The following is a 27798-nucleotide window of genomic DNA, read 5'->3' on the forward strand; positions in this document are numbered from 1 at the left end:
GTGTGTCCTTTCCTCTAGGTACTGTTATCTGGGAAATGGCTACAGGTCTTTGAGAAAGCACTTTATGAATACATTCTGAATACTCTTGTGGTAAATTTTCAGCATCCTTTATCAAGAGGACTTAAGCTTCCTTTCAGTTATTGAATTCTTGCTCTCTGAATTGGCTCAGTCCTGACAACTGGTTGAGGTTCTCCGATTTTCCACTTCAAAGGCTGACCTCAGAAATCAGCTTCTCAGCTCGGTTTTTCTCTTGGTTTATAAGTATTTATCAAAGTATGAAGCCTCTTCATCTATTGGCTTATGAACTCATTCCAATGAAGCTGCTGCTATCGTTTCATTGATTCTAACGTTGTAAGATCACCAGAGTCTATATTGCCAAAGTTAGACTTCATGTTACATGCACTGAACACAGTTTATTTGCATTTCAGGATGCTGCCCTCTCCTGATTTATCCTTGTTCACTGGGCATCACTTCTCAGTCTCCTTTGCTAGTTCTTCCTTGTCTCTAAACTAAAAAATATCAGATTGCCCAAGGTTTCAATTCTTCAGTCTTTAACCAATGATGCCTGTTTTGTTGGTGAACTCATGTAGTCTCCTTACTGACAATGTAGCCAAATCATTCAACAGACAGTAATAAGGCTGATTATTTATCTTATTCACACACACTGGCGTATAGCACATTATGTAAATGTCTTTCCTTCAAATGTCAAATTTACATTTAGAAGTAATAGTATCGGTGGGGGGGGGGGGCGTGCTGTGGCTCAATCCTGTAATTGAGCACCTTGGAAGGCTTAGGCAGGCAGATTTCTTGAACCCAATTAGTGGAGACCAACCTGGGAAACATGATGAATCCCAGACTCTAATAAAAATACAAGAATTAGCCAGGTATGGTGGTGTCCACCTGTAGTCCTAGATACTTGGGAGGCTAAGGAAGGAGGAAAGCTTGAGGCTGGAAGCCATAGACTGCAGTGAGCCATGCATTCCAGTTTTGGCTACAGAGTGAGACCATGTGTCAAAAAATAAAAAATAGAAGAAAGAAGTAACAGTACCAAAAATCTAGGGACAAAGATGGAGCATCAATAATATTTTTGCTTGAATTTCCACTAAATTAGAGAGAGGGTGATCCAGCATCTATTTAGTTTTATTTAAAATAGCAATATAAATATTGGTAGATTGATAGGCAGGGGATTCTTATTATAGACATAATGATGTAAGAAGTATACATATATGGAGTTATGGTTGATTAACCCATTTGTATTACTTGCAGTTGTATGGTTAGTATGGTTTAGTATCTTAGTTACTAATCTCACCTTTTACATTTAGCTCTGTAATTAATTAAATATGAGTTATTTTTGTGTATGCTATGAAATAAGAATATAAATTTATCTTTATGCATGTGGATATTCAGTTTTCTCAGTATCATTCACTGCAACCTCTGCCTCGTGGGTTCAAGTGATTCGCCTGTCTTAGCCTCCTGAATAGCTGGGATTACAGGTGTGCACCACCATGCCCAGCTAATTTTTTTGTATTTTTAGTAGAGATGAGGTTTTGCCATGTTGGCCAGGCTGGTCTTGAACTCCTGACCTTAGGTGATCTACTAGCCTCAGCCTCCCTAAGTGCTGGGATTACAGGTGTGAGCCACCACACCTGGCCAAATACACATGTTAAGTGCCCAAGGGATATTTACAAAATTGCTGAATATTTTAATTAAACAATTCATATTTAAATATTAGCCAAAGTTAAGAGAATGACTTACTCAAAAGCCTGAGCATGAGACGTAAGTTTATACATATTTAAAATGGGTTGAAAACATGAATGGGAAATTAAGGCTATTTCAACTTGGATGACCTGCTTGGAATTCATTTTCTGTTTTGGAAATTATAGGACAATAATTCCTCTCATCCATGAGGGGCATGTATGTTTGTGTGACATGACGTTTTTGTGTTAATGACCTTGTTAACAATAAAGTTATATAAAAGTATTAGTTAGCAGCAACCAAATTTTAAGGAATATTGGCTTTCCTGGGTTTCCCAAGAAAACCTTGGCTTCCTTTGATTAAAACACTTTGGATTCTGCCTACATAAATCTGACATTGAAAAAATAAATTCACAGTGGTCATGACTCTGGTAATGAGCAAGTTCCATTTGGCAGTTCAGACATCTGATCTCTGAACTATGTGTTGGGTTTTAAAATTCTCTAACAACTGACATTGCTGAACACAAATTATGAAGAAGTAAACTAGGAAAAATATTGCAAAACAATGAAAGAGAATATGTCTGTATTTGCATGCTAGCAAATGAAAATTCAGCTTCACTTCAACGACAGTATGAAAAAATTTATCTTATGCCAGGACATAATGTTTGAATAGAAGTTAATTTGAGCTGTTTGGAAATTTTTGTGTTTTCCATAAAGACAGCATCAAACTCATCCATTTGCACACGCTGGTGCTTTTCTGTTTGACATTGGTCAGAGTATGTAAAAGAAACAAGAGCATTACTGCACATTCAGAAATCAGGTGCACAAAGAAATTAAGGTCAGGACCTTAAAGGGAATCTTATCCAGTGATATTAGGCCTGCCTTAAAAAAATTCAGACATAGTATGTTTATTACCAATCATTTTATATACTAGTAATCGAAGAATTTATATTTTCTCATGGACACCTACATTAAACTTACAGACTATTTTTGTATTTCACATTTTTTTCTTTGAATCCTTTTAGGAGTTGTTAAACAATCCTGAAATTTCCCTTACAATGTGCTACTAACTAATCATAATTTCTCAGATTCATTTGACATCATAATTGATTAAAGAATTATGTCTAGTTTAATTACAAGTGCTCATAACAAGAGTATTTGAAACTTCAAGAAAAAATAGAAAAATTAATAAAGAAATATGAATAAATATATGGAATATATAATTCATTCTTAATAAATGTCATGAATCATAGTCATAAATTAAAAAGGAGCAACATAATTTTTGAACTAAAGATACATTCTAAATTATAATAGAAAAAGATTTCTAAAATGTTAACTTTAATAATTCTACACAAATATGAAAGTGTAAAAATTAATCTGATGTTACTCATTTTGAAAAGGATGTGACACAACAGAAATTTTCATGCACTACTCTTAAGATTATATATAGTACAGTTACTTTAGGTGAGCATGGAATTATCTGATTAAGATGAAGTATCATATCCTAAGACCCAGAATTTGCACTCTGAGCAGGATACATACACACACAAAAAATCACTATATTTTAGTACTAAGGTTAAGAAGTCCCTGAAATGTCTATCAGAGACAAAATGAATAAATAAATTATGATATATTTATATAACAGAGTTCTATGCAGCAATCAAAATGAACAAACTAGAGAGGCATGTTTCCAAAGAATACAAATTAAAAGGAAAATGAGTATATTTGACCTACATGGATAGCAATATTTACAGATATGAAAGGAATTATTAAGATAAAAAAATTCAGGATAATCAAGTTTATATAAAGTTTTCAAGAATGTATTTTTAATACCTTATAATTGGCTACATTGGTGACAAAATTCTAAAATAAAACATATGAGTGATTATCATAAAAAGTGGGATACTCAGAAGGGAGGAAACAAAAAGGAAATGATATCAATTAGAAACCATATATGGAGAGTGTCTGGATTGCTGGAAAATTCTATTTTTTGACCAAGGTTTGGTAACATCAATGCTAATGTTAATTTTTTCTCTTACTGTATATTTAGGTTTTGTTGCTTTCTCTATATACTATGTTCTACAAATATGAAAGTATGTAAAATGTAGAAAAATAAAATATGTAAAATGTAGAAAAATAAGATAAATTAATGAATATAAAAGAGGCTGAAACAACATATTCTCATGGGTACTATGTTAATTAGAGTTTTTGCTGATTAAAGAAGAATAGAGCATTATGGTAGTAAGAAATTCAAGTTAAATTTTTAAATATTTTATTAAATTAATTTTAAAAGCAGCAGGTAGGCAAGAACTGTATATCCATATTCTTAATGCTAATCTGAATTTGAAACATCTGATTTTGAACACCTTTATTTCACTAGACAACCTTTTTTTCTTATTTCTAATTGAATTATTTATAATACACATTTCAAAGTGGCAGAAGTTAGTGAATTTCCAATAAAGTACAGTACTGCAGGTATTAAGTACACGGGACAATTTTTGTTAAATTTATCCCTAAATGAAATAATTATATTCATATTGCTACCATTCAAAGATCACAGTGGTATGCAGGTGCACACATATGTATTGGGAAAAATGTTACTGTAAATTTTTTTGCTGTCTGTTAGAGAAAAAATATAGAATGACAATTTTGTGAAGGTATAAAGCACATTCAGTGTAATGTTTGGGTATGTTTGTGTATCTGTAATGCTACTCTGTCTGCTATAATAAAATAACCCAGATTTATTGACAGTAGGTGAGAATATAAAGGAAAAGTAGGACAGTTTTACTTCTTGATGATCCTATTAAAAGATGAAACAAAGTTTATGTACTGTATTGCATAGAGAATTTGAATAAGTTCATAGGAAAGTACAAAGAAAATTAAACAACCAAAAAGAGAGTACTCTTTGTTGGAGCTCACTTTTGTCATGATTTTTAGAATGTGGTAAAATAAAAAAAAAAATAGCAAGTGAATCATTGGGAATATGTTGATTTTAAGCTATTCTTGATGAAGTATTACTTGAGGGTGTTTGTCTAGGCCTGATACTGAGAATAATACAAGAATTAGAAGACCATGAGGAAGAGTAATAGTGTTCTCCCATCACCCTGAAATCCAGCACTTAGAAAACATGATTGAAATCACATTTATAGAACTGTCCCTTTTACCTGACATCATCATCATCATCATCATCATCATCTTCATCATCATCATCATCATCATCAATCATCTACATTTATCTCATTAAATGATTTTTTTATTATACATAATTTTGATAATGTCTAAGAAATTTTTAAAAGATTATCATTTTGGGAAATTTGCATTAGTAAACAACAAAGTTCAAGTCAATCTGAATACATTTAGATTTAGAAATTAAGTCCAGTTTAGTTTAAAAGGCATTGCTTATAATTGTAGATGACCTTAAACTAATCCACGGAAGGCTGTAAGAAAGATTTCGATTTTAGTGTAAATAGAATTCCTTAATTAGAGAGATAATTAAACTGTTTCACTATCAAGCTCTTATTCCTAAAGAAGGATTTTAGATTAAATAAATCAAACAGAAGTAAGCCCTCGCACCTCTATTTTACTTGGGTAATGATGGAGTTCAAAGTCACAGAGCCCCATTTCTGTAATGTAAGCAAAATGAAAATTAATTTGTAGAATAGAATGGTGTAGTTGTGGTTTAGGGATTATTTTTTATTTATTGGAATTGTATTTTGAGATCCAGAGTTGCTTATTGAATTTCTGTATGAGGAGAGTTTTGGTGAGGACTCTGCAACAGGCAAGGTGCCTTCCAATGTAGGGCTGTTGGGCCGCACAATGTCATGGGGTGTCCCTTATGCTGTGATGAGGTGCAGGATCCAAGAAGAGACAGGACACTGAAGAACTGGTGATGAGCATGTGGACTCAGGGGCCATGCCACCTGTGAGTGGAGATCAGCGGGCCCCCAAATGCCCAAGAGCATCTGTATTTATTAGGTACAAGCAGGGGGCAGGGTCCTGAGTGAGGTCATCATCTGTAGGCTTAGTAATAGGGCATACATAATCACGTGAGTCACAAGCGAGGGGGCCACCCCATTATGTCACCTAGGCAGAGAGGTGGGCCGTGCACAGTAGGGGGCTGTGCTGTGTGCAGTAGTAGAGGCTTGTGTACAGAAAAAGGGGCCCACCCCCATTAGGTCACCGAGGCAAGGAGATGGGCTGTGTGCAACAGGTGTTGTGCACAACACTTCTTATCTGGGGGCTGGAGACTTCAAAGGATTTCTAATAGAAGGATACTGTAAGCTTAATGCAGTGGGAGCTGACAGACTTGTGCTCTTCTCTTAAGATATTTATGGGAGGATGATTTGAGCTAGCACAGAATCCAGAAAAGACTGACAGGGTGTACAGCTGCTGTGACTGGTCGCACCAGAGGGGTTCTTCTCCCTCGGTTATTTCCAGGATCTCAGGCCTGAGGCCTACTTTCCACAGGAACTGGATGCAAGGTACTACAACTCCTTTATCAGGAGGAGAGGCTTTTGCTCCAAGCCTGCCACATAGCATATGCCCTTTCAGGCAGGGATGCCATTACCTGGGTCTTCGGTTCTTGTCCTGGTCTGGCTGTTTTCCCATGTACTGCTTCTGTTCTGTGACTGCTCTAGGCATTCCTCCTACTACATACTATTATGTGGTTATATGCAAGGATTATATAAATCAGCACGAAATGTGTCAGTACAGCTCCGACTACAATACCTATATGATTATGTAGAAAGATTATATAGAACTAACTATGCTAGTTGTAAGTATTAAGTATTATCATATAAGCTAGATATATGTAAGCTGTAAATTATACTCCAGTCACTAATTCTATAAATGAATATATGATTATATATGAAGGATTATATAAAGGAAATAGCAGAGTAATAACACTATACACTAAGATATTCTTCAGGCACTAATTGTGCCTGGGGTCTGGACAGTTCTTCCTCAGTGCCCATGGAGGGTGTTACCCACATTCCAGAAAAAGCTACTCAATTCAGATTAATTTCCAGTTTCTTTCAACTTGCAGGAACATGGCTAGACCAAGCTTTTATGCTATTCTCTGGCCAAAGAGTTGGGAATAGAAGAAAATTGTTACTGTTTTTATGGCTTAGCGTACTAACAAACTCCAGAAAAATACAAGGCTAGAGGGTAAGAGACATTGATGTTAAAGTTAGAATATCTAACATACTTGCTGAGTTCTGAAAGATTAGAGAAGAGAAATGGGGCAAAAGCAATGCTGGGGAAATTTTTCCAAAAATGATGAAATGTATCCTTCCATATATTTTAAGGAGCCATTGACTTTTGGACAAGGTAACTAAAAAAATTTAACATAAAATTTAACATTAAATGACACAGGACATCAAAGACCAGTAGAAAATCTGAAGAGTAGCCAGAGGAAAAGACAGGTTATTTTAAAAGGAACAACTTTCTAAATAACAACCTGATTTTCAACAGAAAAATGGAAGGTATTATTTAAAGAAATCATGTTTTCAGTGTGTTTAAAAAAAAATAGAGGACCTTCATAAACAGAAATCCAAATGATATTTGTCAGATAGAGTAAAAATTATTGAAAATACAAGGTTAAACATCAAGAAGCAATAAAAATTAACAAATTATAAATATGTGCATAATTCTAAATGAATGTTGACCAAATAAAATAATAGCATCTTATCGAGTTAAACATTTAATTGATAAGATATATGCAAATAGTACCAAAGAGACTGGAGGTAAAGGTGACAGGAATACATTTAGTTAAATTATTTTTTGCACTTTTCTATGTCTGTGAGGAGAATTTTAACATCATATTAACGACCCTATAATAGGAATTGCATCAAATGATTTATGAAATAATGCTCATAGCAGAGTTATTCATAACAGCTCAGAAATAGACTGGCTGAATATGTATTAACTAAGGATGATGGAATTATATGAATGATTGCATATTCATACAGCAGAACAACATAGGTGAAAAAAATGAATCACATGTACATGCAATTATGTAACTAAATTTCGGAAACATGATGTCAGGTGCTAGAAGCCATGAACAAGAAGAACATACAGGATTGCACCTATATACAATTCAAAGCAGGACACACTAAGCTATGGAGTTTAGGGTTGCAAACCTAGTTGGTAAAGTATAAAGAAAAATCAAGAAAATGATCATCATAAATTACCAATATTATTTATCTCAGGAGATGTGAAGAAGGGTTTAGGGGCTTGGAAAGTGGAATGGAGGGGGACCTATGTTGGCAGTGTTCCATGTCTTACTTTGCATGATGGTTACATGAGTGTTTGTGATACATGGCTCTTTCCCATTTTTGTTTTGGCCCATTTCTAAGTGTGCATTATAATTTTATTTAAAAAATTATAAATTAGGAGAACTGTTAGGTAAAAATTATTAATTTCTCTGCTCATTATATACCTAGGGGAAAAATCCACTATTTACATACATTCTTATACAGCTCAAAAGAGTTAAAGTGGATTCTTATTTTAGTTGTGAAATGTAGAAATTTGAGATACTGTTACCTACAGCCCCCAGATCTTTCCGAAAGTTTTCTTCTAGTCTTACATATTCACCTTACATTACAAAAACATTGATATTACTAATCTGTTTTTCCCTTGGCTCCTGAATTTCTGACAAAACAAGGGTGCACATATTTTTCACACTCTTGGTTTAGAAGAGCACCTATATCAGGTTTTCTGCAAAAGAAACTTCTCCAAAACCATATTAGATATTTATATCTCACATGTTTTTGGATTCTGTTTTCTTAAGCTATGGTTTGGTGGCTGGCTGTGGTGATTTGAGATGGTCCAAGTTTTGCATCTTGGATCTAGTTAGTGTTTGACCTATCTAAGGCTGGATCAGGCAGGGGCGATGTGACTCCGTTAGTTATTCTTTGCTTTTCATTGCAAAGCAGTGAAAGAAGATACGTCTTTATTTGCGTGATAGTCAATGAAATTCAGCTTTCCCTTCAACATCAGTATGAAAAATTTCAGCCTATAGCAAGAACAGAGGCTCTATGAATAAGAATTAATTTGAGCTGTTTGGGGACTAACAATATTTTCCATAAAGGCAGCATTGAACTCATCCATTTATTTAAGCTGGTACTTTCCTGTTGACATTGTTCACAGAATTTAAAAGTATAAAGAATGTTATTGAACATTCAGGAATCAAGTGCATATTGAATTTAAGGCCTGAATATCAGAGGAGTCACAACCAGTGATATTAGGCCTGAATTTTTTTCTTGCTTTTTTGTTTAGACATGATGAGTTTTCTCGTCATTGTTTTTTCCATTCTAGTATTGGTTGCATTTGTTCTTGGAAATTTTGCCAATGGCTTCATAGCACTGGTAAATTTCGTTGCCTGGGTCAAGAGACAAAAGATCTCCCCAGCTGATCAAATTCTTGCTGCTCTGGCAGTCTCCAGGGTTGGTTTGCTCTGGGTAATATTATTAAATTGGTATTCAACTGTTTTCAATCCAACTTCACCTAATTTAAAAGTAAGAATTTTTATTTCTAATGCCTGGGTAGTAACCCACCATTTCAGCGTCTGGCTGGCTACTAGCCTCAGCATATTTTATTTGCTCAAGATTGCCAATTTCTCCAGACTTTTTTTTAATCATTTAAAAAGGAAGGCAAAAAGTGTAGTTCTGGTGATAGTGCTGGGAGCTTTGTTATTTTTGATTTGTCAGCTTGTGTTGAAAAACATGGATATGAATGTGTGGACAAAAGAATATGAAGGAAATGTAACTTGGAAGATCAAATTGAGTAATGTAATGCGCCTTTCCAACTTGACTGTAGCCACGCTTGCAAACGTGGTACCCTTCACTCTGACCCTGATATCTTTTCTGCTGCTAATCTGTTCTCTGTGTAAACATCTCAAGAAGATGCAGCTCCATCACAAAGGATCTCAAGATTCCAGCACCAAGGTCCACTTAAAAGCTCTGCAATCTGTGATATCCTTCCTCATGTTAGTTGCCGTTTACTTTCTGTGTCTAATCACATCATTTTGGAAATCTAATATTCAACAGAAAGAACTTGTTATGTTTTGCCAAACTGTCGGAATCATATATCCATCATTCCATTCATTCATTCTGATTTGGGGGAGCAAGAACCTAAAGCACACCTTTCTTTCAGTTTTGTGGAAGGTGACTTGCTGGGCAAAAGAACAGAAACCATCAACTCCATAGATTCACAAGAGATGCATTGTGTGTTTTCTAGCAGAAAAGAAATTGATGGTGTCTGGAACATTTTATATTTCCTACAAGTTTTTCTATAGTTTGTGCATTTGAGGAATTTCCAAAAGTAGACTTAGAAAAGTCTTTTACCTAAATTTATTATATAAATGTGTGTGTGTATGTGTGTCTGAATGTGTCTGAACGTGTATGAAAACTTAACATTGACCATAACATACCTTTAGCCAATGTTTTAAATAAACTGCTCAGTTATACAAAAATAGAATTATGAACCCATGTGTATTTCGCACATATTTTATCTTATGATATTTCATTTGAGGAATTTATGATCTCTATAATTAGAAACTGACAGCTTATATCAGAAAATCGTTGCTATTTTTCATTGTAATTTGGATCATATATATGTATAATAGTGTCTTTAACTATCATTGTTTGAACCTCTAATATTTTGGATGGTAAGGACATTCAGTACTAATTCAATGATGAGAATGTGTCTTTGTGGTAGTTTTTTTTTCATGAATTCTTTTTTTCCCCCTTTTTTTTGAGATGGAGTCTTGCTCTGTTGTCCAGGCTGGACTGCAGTGCCTTGATCTTGGCTCATTGTAACCTCTACCTCCTGTGTACAAGCGATTCTCATGCTTCAGCCTCCTGAGTAGCTAGGACTCCAGGCATGCACCAGCGTGCCCAGCTAATTTTGTGGGGGTTTTTTTGCTTTTTTTTTTTTTTAGTAGAGATGGGGTTTCACCATGTTAGCCAGGTAGGTCTCTAACTCCTAACCTCAAGTGATCCACTGCCTCAGCCTCCCAAAATGCTGGAATTAGAGGCATTCATCATGAATTCTTATTTTATGTTTATTATAAAGCAGATACAATTATTGTTAGATAATGATTCACAAAATAAAATTCAAGAGTGAAAAATAAATTTAGTATACAATTTTGTTTATGTGTACCAACAGCAGTACTGAGGAATATTAGATTTAATACAGTATGTGAATAGCTTAGAAAAAATCATTTATATAAAAAGGATGAAGAAACATGATCATGAGCTCTTTTCAGTGCTGTTTTAAGTTTCCATATGCTACTTAGGAAAGTCATTTTTTCCAGTTTTTGAATTAAACAAAAACTTTTTTGAGGTTGAGATTTGATGTTAAATATTTTAGCTTTTTGTCTAAGCCACCTCTGAGCTCCCGAATCGACAATTTTCTCCTTTATCTTTCGTCCTTAAAATTCCTCAAAAAGCTCAAATTTTCCTTATCTTAAAAAGAAGGTCAATCTAAAGAGGACATAGACATTATGGTATCTATGAAATCTATATATGGATGATAAGAAATGTCTTAAAGATATGTTTTATTATATTCTTGGTGTAAATGATGAAAGGAGAGAAAGTGTGTTGGTATATTCACTAATAGCAAGTTCTACGATAAGAATAAAATGTATAACTTAGTTCAACAGCTAAATTCTGTGTGAAAGTATCAATTTCTGGTGTTATGAAATTTTAACAATATTATCTAAATCTTAAGATAAATCGTCTCCACATCTGATTTATCATATATCTTCCCTGGTACAATGTAAGCACCATAAAATTGGAGATCATATAGATCTTGCTTACTGTAGACCCCCAGGACATAAAAACACTGCATAGAGTAGGTATTCAAAATGACATTTTGATGAACATTAATTGGTGAAGGAATGAATACATGAACTATATTGGGGTGGTGAACCAATGAAAATGAAACACATCACAAAATCTACAGTTGCAGAAATATTCCTGCTCTGGTTTCAGATTGAGGTTACAGGATTATCGAAGAATTTCTCAGAACAAAAGTTTGGCTATTCCACAATTCTAGGAGAAATATCACTATAATATAGTATTGATGCAGCTATATCAGATATGTGACACAAGACAAGGTGGAAAATAAAATTAAATGGCGTTTATTACAATATTTTTTACTAAGCACATAAAAGATTTGTATATATATGCATGTATCTTTTCTATTGTGAACAATATGTTTGTATTGTGATATTTCTAGCTGGTTACTATATAAACAAAAATGGCATTTCATTAAAAAATTTAGTTACCAACTATCTTACTAAAATGTGATTTTTATATATAATATTTTTAATATCCTTTATACATTATGATTTTAATCAACATATTATAAACTCATAGAAAAGTGAATGCATAATAACTATAACACTGAATATCTTAGCCTCAGGAGTCTAGAACTAGATCCAATGTCTGATATTAAAGTGAGGACACTTGTTTGGAACGTAAGTCTAGGGCAGCAATGGCCGGGACATGTGGAAATTGAGGCAAGAGAAGATGTGAAACCATGTGTTGTGATGTACGATATGACTTTGCTGACGACCGCTTCGCAATGAGGTGAGAGAGACAGCATGCTGGTTATCAGATGTGTGTACTTGGCTCCCAGTACTTTTCCAGGAGGGCTGAGAGGGAAAAACACAGCCAGCACTAGTCCATGGAAGAGAGAGAGGAGGGAGATTGTGTCTATTCAGCTCTCTTCTGTCTTCTATTTCCCATTGGCCAGGGTTTACCTGAGGCAGAACTACCATCTCTGCTGTTCTTCCTTCCATCATCCATTCCCTTGGTGGTTGCTATGAAAGTCAAACCTCATGCCCACAGTGTGGTGATCCATTCAAGTCCCAAATGGAAGGATGATCTGGATCAGGCAAAGTACTGACCAGGGGGATAGGAGACAGTCAGGTGAATCTGAGGAAGTACATGTTTGTGTCCAATGCCATCCACTCCTTGTGCCACTCAGATTTGCTCATACCCTCCAATCATGGCTGGTTTTATGAGCGTATGATTTCTACTGTTGCGCTGGGCCTTGTGCTTAGAGGCACATGGGCTTAGAAGGGCTTTATGCTTGGATTAATCTGCTCCTGCTGTTTTGTTTTTCAGACAGAGGGTGCTCCTCTGCTGAAGAGGGAATGGTCTTGCACTAATTCCCTGGTAGTTTGCTCTCCCCTCTCCTATGGGCTGGTGAGAGACGTGCGCAGGGTCCTATAATGCCCATTATGCATGCCTCTAGCAGGATTGAATTCTGCTGGATTATCTGGCCTAATGAGCAGAGCAGCTCGGACCAGAACCTGCATTTGCTAGAGGCATTTTTTTGTTCTCATTCTACGTGAAACCAGTAGCCTTTGGAAACTTCATTGGTGATTCAGAGCAATATCCTCAAATGTGGAATATGTTGGCTCCCAAAACCCAGGAAGCCCAACAAATATTGTATCTAATTTTTAGTGATGGAAAATAGATGTGTAGAGAGCAACATACTGTTTACTTTAAAAAGGATGTTTCAGCATGTGTACTAGGAGCACTGGACCCCTATAATTATCGTCTATGTTATAGGTCACTGAAACTTCTTGTTCATCTTTCTTCTTCTGATATTTTACTTCTGTTCAACATTATAGTACTTTACTATATTGAAGAAACTCACCACTTCCTGCTTATGGGTACCAATTAATGCAATTTATTAATATATTGAGTTAGCGTGATGTTTTGCAAAATGCCAGTTAAACTGAAAAAGAAGTGACATAGCCCTGACATAAAACAGTGAAGCAATACATTTGTTCTTCCTACATCAAAACAAATCATTTTTATTTTCTCTCACAATGGGTGTAGATGAAAAAGTATTCACTAAATAAAAAGCCTCATATAAGAGCCAGACACCTTGCAAGATGGGAAAGAGCAACCAAAATTGATATCAGCAATGTAAAAATTCCAAAACATCTTACTGATGCTTACTTCAAGAAGAAGAAGCTGCGAAAGCCCAGACACCAGGAAGGTGAGATCTTCGACACAGAAAAAGAGAAATACGAGATTACAGAGCAGCGCAAGATTGATCAGAAAGCTGTGGACTCACAAATTTTACCAAAAATCAAAGCTATTCCTCAGCTCCAGGGCTACCTGCGATCTGTGTTTGCCCTAACAAATGGAATTTATCCTCACAAATTGGTATTTTAAATGTCCTAATAATCTAATTAAATAACCAATTACCTTTAAAAAAAAAAAAAAAAAAAAAAAAAAAGAGCCAGACACCATGTTTTCTCAGTGAAGATATCACATCCTAGAGAGTATCTGCAAGTACAATTTAAGTTTTTGCTAATGTGCATTTATCCTATAATTCATCTGGTTTTGGCAGAGGCCAGATAGGTTAACTGAATAAGGAAAAGAAAGATGGACAACTACCCTCTGAAACTTTCTAGTGTTTTTTTTTTTTTTTTTTTTTTTTTTTTTTTTTTTTTTTTTTTGTCGTGTCCGTGACCAATTCTATTCCTTGGAGAATGAGGTTATTATGTTTTACTCATTTTCTTGCCAGAAGAGAATTCAGAGGACTCTTTTTACTACTACTTACAATAATGTCCCTTAATATACAGGGCTGGAAGCAATGCGAGAGTTCTGCTAGCTGTTGAAACTGTTAATTTCAATTAACATTTAGGAAGAGATAGCAAATATAAACCCATTTTATCCACCTTAGGATGAACATGAGCCAAAGCTTTATGCAGCATCTGACTTTCAAACTCATACTCCAGGACTAGTGAGGCCGCTCACACCTGTAATCCAAACAGTTTGGGAGGCTGAAGTGGAAGGAGCACTTGAGGCCAGGAGTTCCAGATCAGCCTGGGCAAGATAGCAAGACCCCAATTGTTAAAGAAAATTAGCTGGTTGTGGTAGTGTGTGCCTGTAGTTCCAGCTACCCAGAAGCTTCTGGCAGGGGGATCACTTTAGCCCAAGAATTTGATAATTGTGCCATTGCATTCCAGCCTGGGCAACCAAACAAGACTCTCTCTAAAAATAAACAAACGAAAAAACCAAACAAACTACCAGAAAACAAAGTCTTCCACTCCATTATGTGAAACACAGTGTCATATATATATATATATACATATATATATATATTTGTTATATATATATGTATTTGTTATATATATATATATATATATATATATATATACACTTTAAGTTCTGAAGTACATGTGTAGATCTTGCAGGATTATTAAATAGGTATACACATGCCGTGGTGGTTTGCTGCCTCCATCCCCCCATCACCTACATTAGGTATTTCTCCCAATGTTATCGCTCCCCAATCTCTCCACCACCTACCATCCCTCCCCTAGGCCCCCACCCTCCAACAGACCCCAGTGTGTGATGTTCCTCTCCCTGTGTCCATGTATTCTCATTGTTCACCATCCACCTAGGAGTGAGAATATGTGGTGTTTGGTTTTCTGTTCTTGTGTCAGTTTGCTGAGAATGATGGTTTCCAGCTTCATTCATGTCCCTGCAAAGGACATGAACTCATCCTTTTTTATGGCTGCATAGTATTCCATGGTGTGTTTGTGCCACATTTTCTTTATCCAGTCTATAATTGGTGGGCATTTGGGTTGGTTCCAAGTCTTTGCTATCATAAAGAGTGCCTCAGTGAATATACATGTGCATGTGTCTTTATAATCCTTTGGATATATACCCAAAACGATTTTTAATCCTTTGGGTATATACCCAATAATGGGATTGCTGGGTCAAATGGTATTTGTATTTCTGGATCCTTGAGGAATCACCACTCTGTCTTCCACAGTGGTCGAACTAATTTACACTCCCATCAACAGTGTAAAAACCTTCCTATTTCTCCACATCCTCTCCAGCATATGTTGTCTCCAGATTTTTTAATGATCACCATTCTAAGTGCTGTGATATGGTATATCATTGTGGTTTTGATTTGCATTTCTCTAATGATAAGTGATGATGAGCGTTTTTTCATATGTTTGTTGGCCACATAAATAACTTCTTTTGAAAAGATGGGAAGAGATAGCATGGGGAGAAATGACAGATACAGGTGAGGGGAAGGAAGGCAGCAAACCACACTGCCATATGTGTACCTATGCAACAATCTTGCATGTTCTTCACATGTACCCCAAAACCTAAAATGCAATAAAAGAAAAAAAAAGTGTCAGTTCAAATCCTTCACTCGGTTTTTGATGGGGTTGTTTGTTTTTTCTTGTAAATTTGTTTTAATTCTTTGTAGATTCTGGATATTAGTTCTTTGTCAAATAGGTAGCTTGCAAAAATTTTTTCCCATTTTGTTGGTTGCCAGTTCACTCTGTTGATTGTTTCTTTTGCTGTACAGAGCTCTTGAGTTTAATTAGATCCCATTTGTCTATTTTGGCTTTTGTTGCCAATGCTTTTGGTGTTAACAGTCATGAAGTCCTTGCCTAGGTTATTGCCTAGGTTTTCTTCTAGGGTTTTTATGGTGTTAGGTCTTATATTTAAGTCTTTAATCATCTGGAGTTAATTTTTGTATAGGGTGTAAGGAAGGGGTCCAGTTTCAGCTTTCTCCAAATGGCTATCCAGTTTTCCCAATACCATTTATTAAACAGGGAATCCTTTTCCCATTGCTTTTTTTTTAGTCAACTTGGTCAAAGATCAGATAAGTGTAGATGTGTAGCATTGCCTCCAAGGCCTCTGTTCTGTTCCATTGGTCTGTATCTCTGTTTTGGTACCATTACTGTGCAGTTTTGATTACTGCAGCCTTGTAGTATAGTTTGAAATCAGGTAGCGTGATGCCACCAGCTTTGTTCTTTTTGCTTAGGATTGTCTTAGTGTGGTATCACCAGCTTTGCTCCTTTTGCTTAGGATTGTCACAGATGTTGGCTATGCAGGCTCTCTTTTGGTTCCAAAGTTTAAGGTGCTTTTTTTTTTCCCAGTTCTGTGAAGAAGGTCAATGGTAGGTTGATGGGGATAGCGTTGAATCTATAAATTACTTTGGTTGGCAGTATGGCCATTTTCGTGATACTAATCTTCCTAACCATAAGCATGGAATGTTTTTTCATCTGTTGTGTCCTCTCTTATGTCCTTGAGCAATGATTGGTAGTTCTCCTTGAAGAGGTCCTTCACATCCTTTGTTAGTTATATTCCTAGGTATTTTATTCTCATTGTAACAATTGTAAATGGGAGTTCACTCATAATTTGGCTGTCTTTAAGTCTGTTATTGGTATATAGGAATGCTTGTGATTTTTGCACATTGATTTTGTATCCTGAGACTTTGCTGAAGTTGCATAAGAATTTAAGGAGATTTTGGGCTGAGACAATGGGGTTTTCTAAATATACAATCATGTCATCTGCAAATAGAGACAATTTGACTTCCTGTTTTCCTAATTGAATACCCTTTATTTTTCCTTGCTTGATTGCTCTGGCCAGAACTTCCAATACTCTGTTGAATAGGAATGGTGAGATAGAACACCCTTGTCTAGTGTTAGTTTTCAAAGGGAGTGCTTCCAGTTTTTGCCCATTCAGTATGATATTGACTATGGATTTGTTGTAAACAGCTTTTATTATAATATGTTCTATCAATACCTAGTTTACTGAGAGTTTTTAGCGTAAAGGGCTCTTGAATTTTGTCAAAGGCCTTCTTTGCATCTATTGAGATAATCATGTGGTTTTTGTCTTTGTTTCCATTTATGTGATGGATTACATTTATAGATTTGTTTTTCTTGAACCAGACTTGCATCCCCAGGATGAAGCCTGCTCGATCGTGATGGATAAGCATTTTGATGTGCTGTTGCATTTGGTTTGCCAGTATTTTATTGAAGATTTTTGCATTGATGTTCATCATAGATATTGGCCTGATATTTTCTCTTTTTGTTGTTTCTCTGTCAGGTTTTGTTATCAGGATGATGTTGGTCTCTTAAAATGAGTTAGGGAGAATTCCCTTTTTTGGTATTGTTTGGAATAGTTTCAGAAGGATTAGTACTAACTCCTCTTTGTACATCTGGTAGAATTTGGCTGTGAACCCATCTGATCCTGGATTTTTTTTTTTTTGGTTGCTAGGCTGTTAATTGCTGCCTTACCTTCAGCTCTTGTTATTGGTCTATTCAGGGATTCAAATTCTTCCTGGTGCAGTCTTGGGAGGGTGTGAGTGTCCAGGAATTTATCCATTTCTTCTAGATTTACTGGTTTGTGTCCATAGAGTTGTTTGTAATAATCTCTGATGGTAGTTTGTATTTCTGTGGAATCAGTGGTGATATCCCCTTTATCATTTTTACTGCATCTGTTCAGTTCTTCTCTCTTTTCTTTTTTATTATTCTGGCTAGCTGCCTATTTTGTTGATCTTTACAAAAAATTAGCTCCTGGATTTATTGATTTTTTAAAGGTTTTTTTGTGTCTCTATCTCCTTCATTTCTGCTCTGATCTTAGTTATTTCTTGTCTTCTGCTAGCTTTTGAATTTGTTTGATCTTGCCTCTCTGGTTTTTTTAACTGTGATGATAGAGTGTTGATTTTAGATCTTTCCTCACTTCTCATGTGGGCATTTGGTGCTATAAATTTCCCTCTAGACACTGCTTTAAATGTATCCCAGAGATTCTGGTACATTGTGTCTTTGTTCTCATTGGTTTCAAAGAACGTCTTTATTTATACCTTCATTTTATTATTTATCTAGTATTCATTCAGGAACAGGATGTTCAGTTGCCATGTAGTTGTGTGGTTTTGAGTGTGGTTCTTAATCTTGAGTTCTAATTTAATGGCAGTCTCATCTGAGATCCTGGTTGTTATGATTTCCATTCTTTTGCATTTGCTGAGGAGTGATTTACTTCCAATTATGTGGTCAATTTCAGAGTAAGTGTGATGTGGTGCTGAGAAGAATGTATATTCTGTGCATTTGGAGTGAAGAGTTCTGTAGATGTCTATTAGTCTGTTCAGTCCAGATCTGTGTTCAAGTCCTGGATATCCTTGTTAATTTTCTGTCTCATTGATCTGTCTAATATTGACAGTGGAGTGTTAAAGTCTTCTATTATTATTGTGTGGGAATCTAAGTCTCTTTATAGGTCATGAAGAACTTGCTTTATGTTTCTGGGTGCTCCTGTATTGGGTGCATATATATTTAGGATAGTTAGCTCTTCTTATTGCATTAATCCTTTTACCATTATGTAATGTCCTTCTTTGTCTCTTTTGATCTTTGTTGGTTTAAGGTCTGTTTTATCAGAGACTAGAATTGCAACCCCTGCTTACTTTTTTGCTCTCCATTTGCTTGGTAAATCTTGTTCCATCCCTTTATTTTGCGTCTATGTGTGTCTTTGCATGTGAGATGGGTCTCCTGAATAGAGCACACTGATGGGTCCTGCCTTTTTATCCAGTGTGCCAGTCTGTGTCTTGATTGGGGCATTTAGCCCATTTACATTTAAGGTTAGTATTTTTATGTGTGAATTTGATCATGCCATTTTGATACTAGCTGGTTGTTTTGCTCATTAGTTGATGCAGTTTCTTCATTGTGTCAATGTTCTTTGCCATTTGGTCAGTTTTTGCAGTGGCTGGTACTAGTTGTTCTTTTCCATATTTAGTACTTCCTTCAGGAGTTCTTGTAAGGCAGGCCTGGTGGTGATGAAAGCTCTCAGCAATTGCTTGTCTGTAAAGGATTTTATTTTCCTTCACTTATGAAGCTTAGTTTGACTAAATTTGAAATTCTGAGTTGAAAGTTCTTTTCTTTAAGGATGTTGAATATTGGCCACCACTCACTTTTGGATTGTAGGGTTTCTGCCAAGATATCTGCTTTGAGTCTGATGGGCTTTCCTTTGTGGGTAACCCGACCTTTCTCTCTGGCTGCTCTTAGTATTTTTTCCTTCATTCTGACCCTTCATTTAACCCATTTTAATGATTATGTGCCTTGGGGTTGCTCTTCTTGAGGAATATCTTCATAGAGTTCTCCATATTTCCTGGGTTTGAATGTTGGCCTGCCTTGCTAGATTGGGTAACTCTCCTGGATAATATCTTGAAGAGTGTTTTCCAGCTTGGATTAATTCTCCCCATCACATTCAGGTACACCAATCAAACATAGATTAGGTCTTCTCACATAATCCATATTTCTTGGAGGCTCTGTTCATTTCTTTTCACTCTTTTTTCTCTAATCTTGCCTTCTCATTGTATTTCATTGAGAGATCTTCAATATCTGATATCCTTTCTTCTGCTTGATTGATTTGGCTATTGAAACTTGCGTATGCATCCTGAAGTTTTTGTGCTTTATTTTTCAGTTCTGTCAGGTCGTTTATGTTCTTCTCTATGCTGGTTATTCTTGTTAGCATTTTGTCTAACCTTTTTTTCAGGGTTTTTAGTTTCTTTGCATTGGGTTAGAACATGCTCCTTTAGCTCAGAGAAGTTTGTTATTACACACCTTCTGAAGCCTGCTTCTGTCAATTCGTCAAACTCGTTCTCCATCCAGTTTTGTTCCCTTGCTGGTGAGGAGTTATGATCCCTAGGAGTAGAAGAGGAATTCTGCTCTTTGGTGATTTCATCTTTTTTGGGCTGGTTTCTTCCCATATTCCTGGATTTATCTAACTTTGATCTTTGAAGTTGGTGACTTTTGGTTGAGATCTCTGAGTGGACATTCTTTCTGTTGCTGTTGAAGGTATTTCTTTCTCATTTTTAGTTTTCCTTCTAAAAGTCAGGCCTCTCTGCCACAGGACTGCTGGAGGTCCACTCCAGACCGTGCTTGCCTGGGAATCACCCACGGGGGCTGCAGAACAGCGAGGATTGCTGCCTGTTCTTTCCTCTGGTAGTTTCATCCCAGAAGGGTACCTGCCAAATGTCAGCCAGAGCTTTCCTGTATGAGGTGCCTTTTGGATATATGGGGGTCACGGAGCAGTTTGAGGAGGCAGTCTGTCCCTTATTACAGCTCAAGTGCTCTGCTGGGAGCTCTATTGCTCCCTTTAATGTTGCTGGGCAGGGACATTTAAGTCTGCTGCAGAGGAGCTCACAACCACCTGTTTTCCCAGGTGCTTTGTCCCAGGAAGTTGAGGTTTTATTTCTAAGTACATGAAATGCTGCTGCCTTTTTTTCAAAGATGCCCTGCCCAGCAAGGAGGGAGTTAGTCACATTCTGCTGCAGAGGTACTACTGAGCTGCTGTGGGCTCCGTCCAGCTGCTGTGCAAACTTCCTCATGCTTTTGTTTACACTGGTAAGATTAGAACTGCCTTGGCAATGGCAGATGCTCTTCCCTGCACCGAGCTCCCAGGTTGAGCTCAAACTGCTGTGCTGGCTGCTAAACTCTCAAGCCAGAGGGTTTCAGTTTGCTGGTCTTTGTGGGGTGAGACGCGCCAAGCCAGATCACTTGTTTCCTGCCTTCAGCTCCACTTTCTTCAGGGGAGTGAGAGGCCGTGTCTCACAAGCATTCCAGGTGCCAGCCAATATGACTATCCAGATTTGTGCTGAAAACACCAGCTGAAACGGCTGCTCAGATTCGTGCTGGAGACCTGTGGTGCTTGTCAGCCCAGTGGGAATCTCCTGGTCTGTGGGCTGTAAAGACCATGGGAGAAGCGCAGTATCTGAACTGGAGTGCTGGAGTGGCTGGAAAAGTCCCTGATGGCCTCTGTTGGGCAGGAGGGGGTCCTCCAGCCAGTTGCACTTCCTAGGTGAGGCAGCACCCCACCCTGCCTTGGTTTACCTTCCTTGGGCTATACTCACTATCCAACCAGTCCCATTGAGATGAACCTGGTACCTCGGTTGGAAATGTGGAAATCACTCACCTTCTGCCTCGCTCTCTCTGGGAACTGTGCTCTGGAGCTGTTCCTATTTGGCCATCTTGGTGGAAGCCCTCAAAAAACAGTGTCTCTTTTAGTACTCAAAATTTTATTAGTGTTAGTTGAGGCCCCACACTTAAAATTCTGAGAGTATGGATATTTGTCCTTTCCTGTTGGTTCTGTTTTCTAGGAAATGGCTACAGTTGTTTTTTTTTTCTTTTTTTTTTAGAAAGCATCACATGAATATTTCCTGAATATTCTTGTGGTGAATCTTCAGTGTCATTTACAGAGGGCCCTTAAGCTTTCCTTCAATCATGAACTCTGCTTTTCTGAATTGGCCCAGTTCTGAGAACTGGTCGAAGGTTTTTGATTTTCAACATCAAAGGCTGACCTCAGGAATCAGCTTTTTCAACTCTATTTTCCTCTTGGTTAATAATTATTTAGCAAAGTACACAGCCTTTTCAAATATTGGTCTATCAACCCATTTCAATGAAGTTGTTACTGTCACCACTCCATTAAATCTGACGTTGGCAAGATCACTGGTGAGTGTGCGTTGCCAATGGTTAGTCTTCATGTTGCATGCTGTATCAGCAGCATTGAACACAGTTTATTTGCATTTCAGGATGCTGCCCGCTCCTGATTTTATCCTTGTTCATCGGGCACAACTTCTCAGTCGCCTTTCCTACTTCCTCCTCTTGTCTGTAAACCAAAAATATCAATCAGACTGTTCACAGTCTAAATTCTTCAGTCTCTAATCAGTTATGCCTGTTTTGTTGGAGATCTCTTGCAGTCTCCTTACAGATAATATAGCCAAATGGTTCAATAGAGAGGAATAAGGGTTATTATTGATATATATTATTTATTTATATACATATATTTACATATATCACATTATATATACCTTTTTTATTCAAACGTCGAAGTTACATTTAAAAGTAACAATACTAAAAATCTATGGAGAAGGTGGGAGGATCATTAATGTTTTTACTTGAATTTCTGCTTAATCAGTGTGATGGTGACCAGGTAGTTAAATCAGTTTTATTTAAAATAGCAATGTAGGTATTTATAAATTGATAGGTAGGGGATTGTCATTATAGACAAAATTATCTAAGTAAGGAAATATAGATAGGATGATGATTGATTAACCCATTTTTGACTTCTTGCATTTGGTACAGTTAATGTCTCAGTATCTCAGTAATCTGTTTTTATGTTTTGCTTTATGATAAATTAATTATGAGTTAATTTTTGTGTATGATCTGAAATAAGCGTCTAAACTTACATTTTCATCCTTCTGTTTTTACTCCCACTTCTTAGGTAAGTTCATCTAGTCATAGCCTTAGTTACTTTCTGTGTGCTGTTGATGCCAGTATTTAATCCTTCAGCTCAGACCTCAACCTTGGTCTCTGGAATCCTTTCTTTAAGAAGCCACTTGACATCTTCATTGGGATTTCTAGCAAGAACTTGAACTAACATGTCCAAATCAAAATACTGAGCTTCCCTCCAGTCCCCAAAGTTGTTTCTTCTATAGTCTTTCCCTCTTCTGTTCATGAGCACTTCAGACTTTCAGATGCTTAGACCAAAAACATGAAGTTAACATTTATTCTCTTTAACAACTCATCCTAAGGCATCAGCAAATTCTCTTGGCTCTACCTTCAAAAACATACAGAATCGAACCCTTTGTCATCATTTCTGACATACTTATCTAAACTGCTGCGATACCTAGCCAAGATAATTGCCATCAGCTCCTAATTATTCTTTCTAGTTCTGCACATCCCTTCCTCCTGAGGTATTCGCAAGGTAACAGCCAGAGACTGCTTGTGAAGACGCAAATTTGATCACGCCACTCTTTGGCTTTAGATTTTACAGTGGCTTCTCTTCTCATTCAAAGTAAGGCCAAAATCCTTACAAAGTCCTAATTTCATTTGAATAATCTGATTTTGTCTGTCTGATCTGTCCTAAAATGCCTGGCTCATCCAATGTAGAAATCTCTGTGTGAAGTCTACCATGAACTTCTGTTCATCAAAGAAAGTTATGTGAGTGAGCTCTGAGTCCAGGGGATAGGTAATCATCCGGCTTGTGGTGGGAGGATACTGGAAGATTACATGTCAAAGGGTGTGGTACTCAGGAATCTTTACAAAGTTGTTGAACATTTTAATTAAATAATAAATACTTAAACATTAAGTAGAACTGAGAGTAAGTTTACCAAATGCTTAAGCATGAGAGGTATGTTTGATGTTTGATACTTTTTTTTTTTTTAGGGTCTGAAAACCCTCAGTAGGAAAATAGGACTAATTTCATGTGGATGACCTCCAGGAAAGTTACGCATTTTGGAAAGTATAAGAAAATTTCTCCCACCCTTTAGGGGTGTGAGAGTGGCTGTGTGTTTCTCTCTTTCTCTCTCTCTCTCTCTGTGGGTGCTTGTGTCTGTGTATTTATTTATGAGCATGGGAACAATAAATTGATACAAAAGTATTGGTTAGCAGCAATCAGATTTTAAGTATATTGGTTGTCTCGTGGTTCGCAAGAAAACTTTGGATGATTTTGATTTAAAAGGTTGGGTCTGTCTGTTTAAACCTAGCATAAACAGCAAATCCATTATGATAATGATCCTAGTTATGTCTAAGTTCTTTTAAATAACTCAGCCATTTACTATATGAACTATGGACTGGGTGGTAGAATTTCCCTATCTAACAACTGAAGTTGCTGAACACAAATTCTGTATAGGTTAAACAAGGAAAACACTGCAAAACATTGAAAGAGAACATGTCTTTATTTGCATGCTGGCAAATGAACATTTAGGTTTGACTTCAACTTCATTATGAATAAGTCAAGCTTATCACCAGAATGGACACTGAATGAATGAGTTAATTTGAGCTGTTTTGAAATTAACAATGTTTTCCATAAAAACAAAAACAAATTCATCTATTAACATCAGCTGTTGCTTTCTAGTATGACATTGGTCACAGCTTTAAAAGTAAAAAGAATGTTACTAAACATTCAGAAATCAGGTGCACATAAAATTTAAGGTCAGGTTATTAAAGAAATCACAAGCTGTGATATTAGGCTTGCATTTTCTTTCTGTTTTTCTCCTCACACATGATAGCTTTTCTACCCATTTTATTTTCAATTCGAATATTGATTTTATTTGTTCTTGGAAATTTTGCCAATGGCTTCATAGCACTGGTAAATTTCATTTACTGGGTCAAGAGAATGAAGATCTCCTCAGCTGACCAAATTCTCACTGCTCTAGCAGTCTCCAGAGTTGGTTTGCTCTGGGTTTTATTATTACATTGGTATTCAACTGTGTTGAATCCAGCTTTTTATAGTGTAGAATTAAGAATTGCTTCGTATAATGCCTGGGCAGTAACTAACCATTTCAGTATGTGGCTTGCTACTAGCCTCAGCGTATTTTATTTGCCCAAGACTGCCAGTTTCTCCAACCTTATTTTTCTTCACCTGAAAAGAAGACTTAACAGTGTCCTTCTGGTGATATTGTTGGGGGCTTTGTCATTTTTGGTTTGTCATCTTCTTGTAAACATGGATGAGAGTATGTGGACAGAAGAACATGAAGGAAACATGACTGTTTTCCTTCATGGAAAGGGAAGATCAAATTGAGGAATGCAACACAACTTTCATATATGACCGTAACCACCCTATGCGGCTTCATACCCTTTACTCTGTCGCTGATATCTTTTCTGATGCTAATCTGTTCTCTGTGTAAACATCTCAAGAGGATGCAGCTCCATGGCAAAGGATCTCAAGATCCCAGCACCAAGGTCCACATAAAGGCTTTGCAAACTGTGATCTCCTTCATGAGTCATTCCTTTCTATTCCTAATCATTTTGGTTTGGAGTCATAGGAAGCTGGAGAATGAACCAGGCTGTTGGAAACATATATCCTTCATTTGATTCATTCATCCTAATTTGGAGATGCAAGAAGTTAAAACATACCTTTCTTTCTATTTTTGTCAGATTAGATGCTGAGTGAAAGACCTAAAACTCTCAACTCTTTAGATTCACAAGTGGGACATTGTTTGTGTCTTCTAGGAGAAAACAAACAATAGTGTCTGGAACATTTTATACTTTCTACTGGATTTTCTGTAGTGAATGTGTTTGAGTAATTTCTGAAAGCATACCTAGAAAAGTCTTTTACCTAAAGTTAGTCTAAAAATGTATTTTGTGTGTGTGTGTGTGTATGTATATGAGACATTTAAATGACATTGACAATGACATAATCTTAATTATATATTCACAAGCTGCCAAATTATAGAAAATATAGTAGAAAATTCCTCCAAACCATGAAGCCATGTGTATTTCACATATACATTTCATATTTTCATATTTCACTTGAAAATTTCTTTATAATTGTTAAGAACTGACACCTTATCTCAGAAGATCATTGCTCTTTTCCACTGTAATTTGTACCACACATATGTACCACAGTGTGCTTAAAGATCTAAGATTTTTGATAGTGAGGGCACTCAATTCTTAATCAATAATGAGGTTTTATCTTTGACGTAGTTTTTATTTCATCATGAATCCTAATTTTTTGTTTAGTTTAAAGCCAACATTATTATTGTTAGAAAAAGAGTCACAGAATAGTGACAAATATATTTAGAACATGTTTTGTGTATCTCTACCATAAATAGTACTGAGGAATATTAGATTTAACACAAATATGTGAACAGTTGAGAAAACAGTCATTTCTATTAAAGGGATGAAGGAAGAAACATGATGATGACCACTTCAGTGCTGTCATAAGTCTCAACATGCAATTAGAAAAGTCATTTCTTCCAGTTTTTGAATTAAAGAAAACCTTTTTTGAAGTTGAGATCTAATGTCAAATATTTCAGGGTTTTCTTTTCAAAACCACCTCAGAGTCCCTGAATTGCCAATTGTCTTCTCTATCATCCATACTTGAAATCTTTTTAAACTTCACATAAAAGAACTTGAATCTTCCCTACTTTAAAAGAAATACTCTATGTAAAAATAGTATAGAAATTATGGAAATCATTTGAATTTAACTTTTTGCAAATGTTAAAATGGCATCTATGAAATCTACATATTAATTATAGAAAATGTCTTAAATATATGTTTTATTATAATCTAGTTGCAAATAATGCAATGAGAGAAAGTGTGTTGATATACTCAGTAACAGCAAGTTGTATTACAGGAAGAAAATGTATAACATCATTAAACGACTAAATTCTACAGACTATATTAATTCTTGGGGTTATGATATTTTAATAATGTTATCTAAAGCTTTAGATAAATCATCTCTACATCTGATTTAGTTATTTCATTGTTTATCGTATATCTTTCTGGTACAATGTAAGCACCATAGAAGCAGAGATCCTACAGATTTTGCTTACTGTTGACTCCCAGGACCTAAAAGACATCACATAGAATAGGTATTCAAAGATATTTTGATGAACAAATAAATTGGTGAATAGAGAAGTGAACTAACTATACTGGAGTGGTAAAGAAAATGAAACTTCATCACAAAACTTAAAGTTACATGAATTTTTCTTTTCTGGTTTCAACTTGAGGTTACAGGATTATCTAAGAAGCAGCAATTCTAGGGAAGCAAAAGTGTGGCTATTCTATGATCGTAAGGGAAATACCACTGTAATATAGCCCTGAGGAAGGCACGTTAGATGTGCGATGGGAAGATAGGGTGGAACATCAATCAGATGGTACCTATGGTGATACATTTTAAAAAGCATATAAATATAAAAGATTTTTATATATTTGCATATAGTTTTTCAATTGTGAGTGAAATATTGTTTTTTAATATTTCTAGCTGGTTACTATATAAACAAAATGACATTTCATTTAAAAACTGAGTTACCAACTACCTTACTAAAATGTGATTTTTATATAATATTTTAATACCCTTTGTAAATGAATCTTTAAATTGCCATATTATAAACAGAAAAAAATGTATAAGTAATTTTTATACAACTGATGAACATCACATCCTTAGGAGTCTAGAACTAGAGCCAATGTCTGATATCTAAGTGATGACATTTATTTGGAAGGTAAGTCCAGGGCAACAATGGCCAGGACACGTGGAAATTGAGGCAAGAGCAGATGTGAAACCATGTGTTGTGTTGCGTGATATGTCGCTGCTGATGACGACCTCACAGTGATGTGAGAGAGACAGCATGGTGGTCATCAGATGCGTGTACTTGGCTCCCAGTACTTTCCAGAAGGGCTGCAAGGGTGTTGTCACCACTTCATTGAATCTGACATTTGTAAGATAGATCACCAGCGAGTGTGTGTTGCCAGTGGTTAGTCTTCATGTTGCATGCTCTATCAGCAGCATTGAATGTAGTAAATTTGCATTTCAGGATGCTGCTTTCTCCTG

General features: G+C 36.1%; 1 protein-coding gene and 1 pseudogene across 1 annotated transcript; both read left to right on the forward strand.

Moving 5' to 3' along the window:
- Window positions 1-714: 714 nt before the first annotated feature.
- Window positions 715-13614, forward strand: LOC101052167 (taste receptor type 2 member 20-like). Its single transcript, XM_074403280.1, has one exon. It carries the CDS (start codon window positions 8974-8976, stop codon window positions 9898-9900), a length of 927 nt encoding a protein of 308 aa, XP_074259381.1. The 5' UTR covers window positions 715-8973; the 3' UTR covers window positions 9901-13614.
- A 1302-nt stretch (window positions 13615-14916) lies between these two features.
- LOC141585192 (taste receptor type 2 member 50-like) lies at window positions 14917-25416 on the forward strand (annotated as a pseudogene).
- The last annotated feature ends 2382 nt before the right edge of the window (window positions 25417-27798 follow it).

Source organism: Saimiri boliviensis, chromosome 7 (genome assembly GCF_048565385.1).
Source record: "Saimiri boliviensis isolate mSaiBol1 chromosome 7, mSaiBol1.pri, whole genome shotgun sequence".
NCBI classification, from domain to species: Eukaryota; Metazoa; Chordata; class Mammalia; order Primates; family Cebidae; genus Saimiri; species Saimiri boliviensis.

Bases quoted from the DNA above. Each gene is read 5' to 3' on its own strand.
- LOC101052167 (XM_074403280.1), top strand. From the start codon at position 8,974: ATGATGAGTTTTCTCGTCATTGTTTTTTCCATTCTAGTATTGGTTGCA.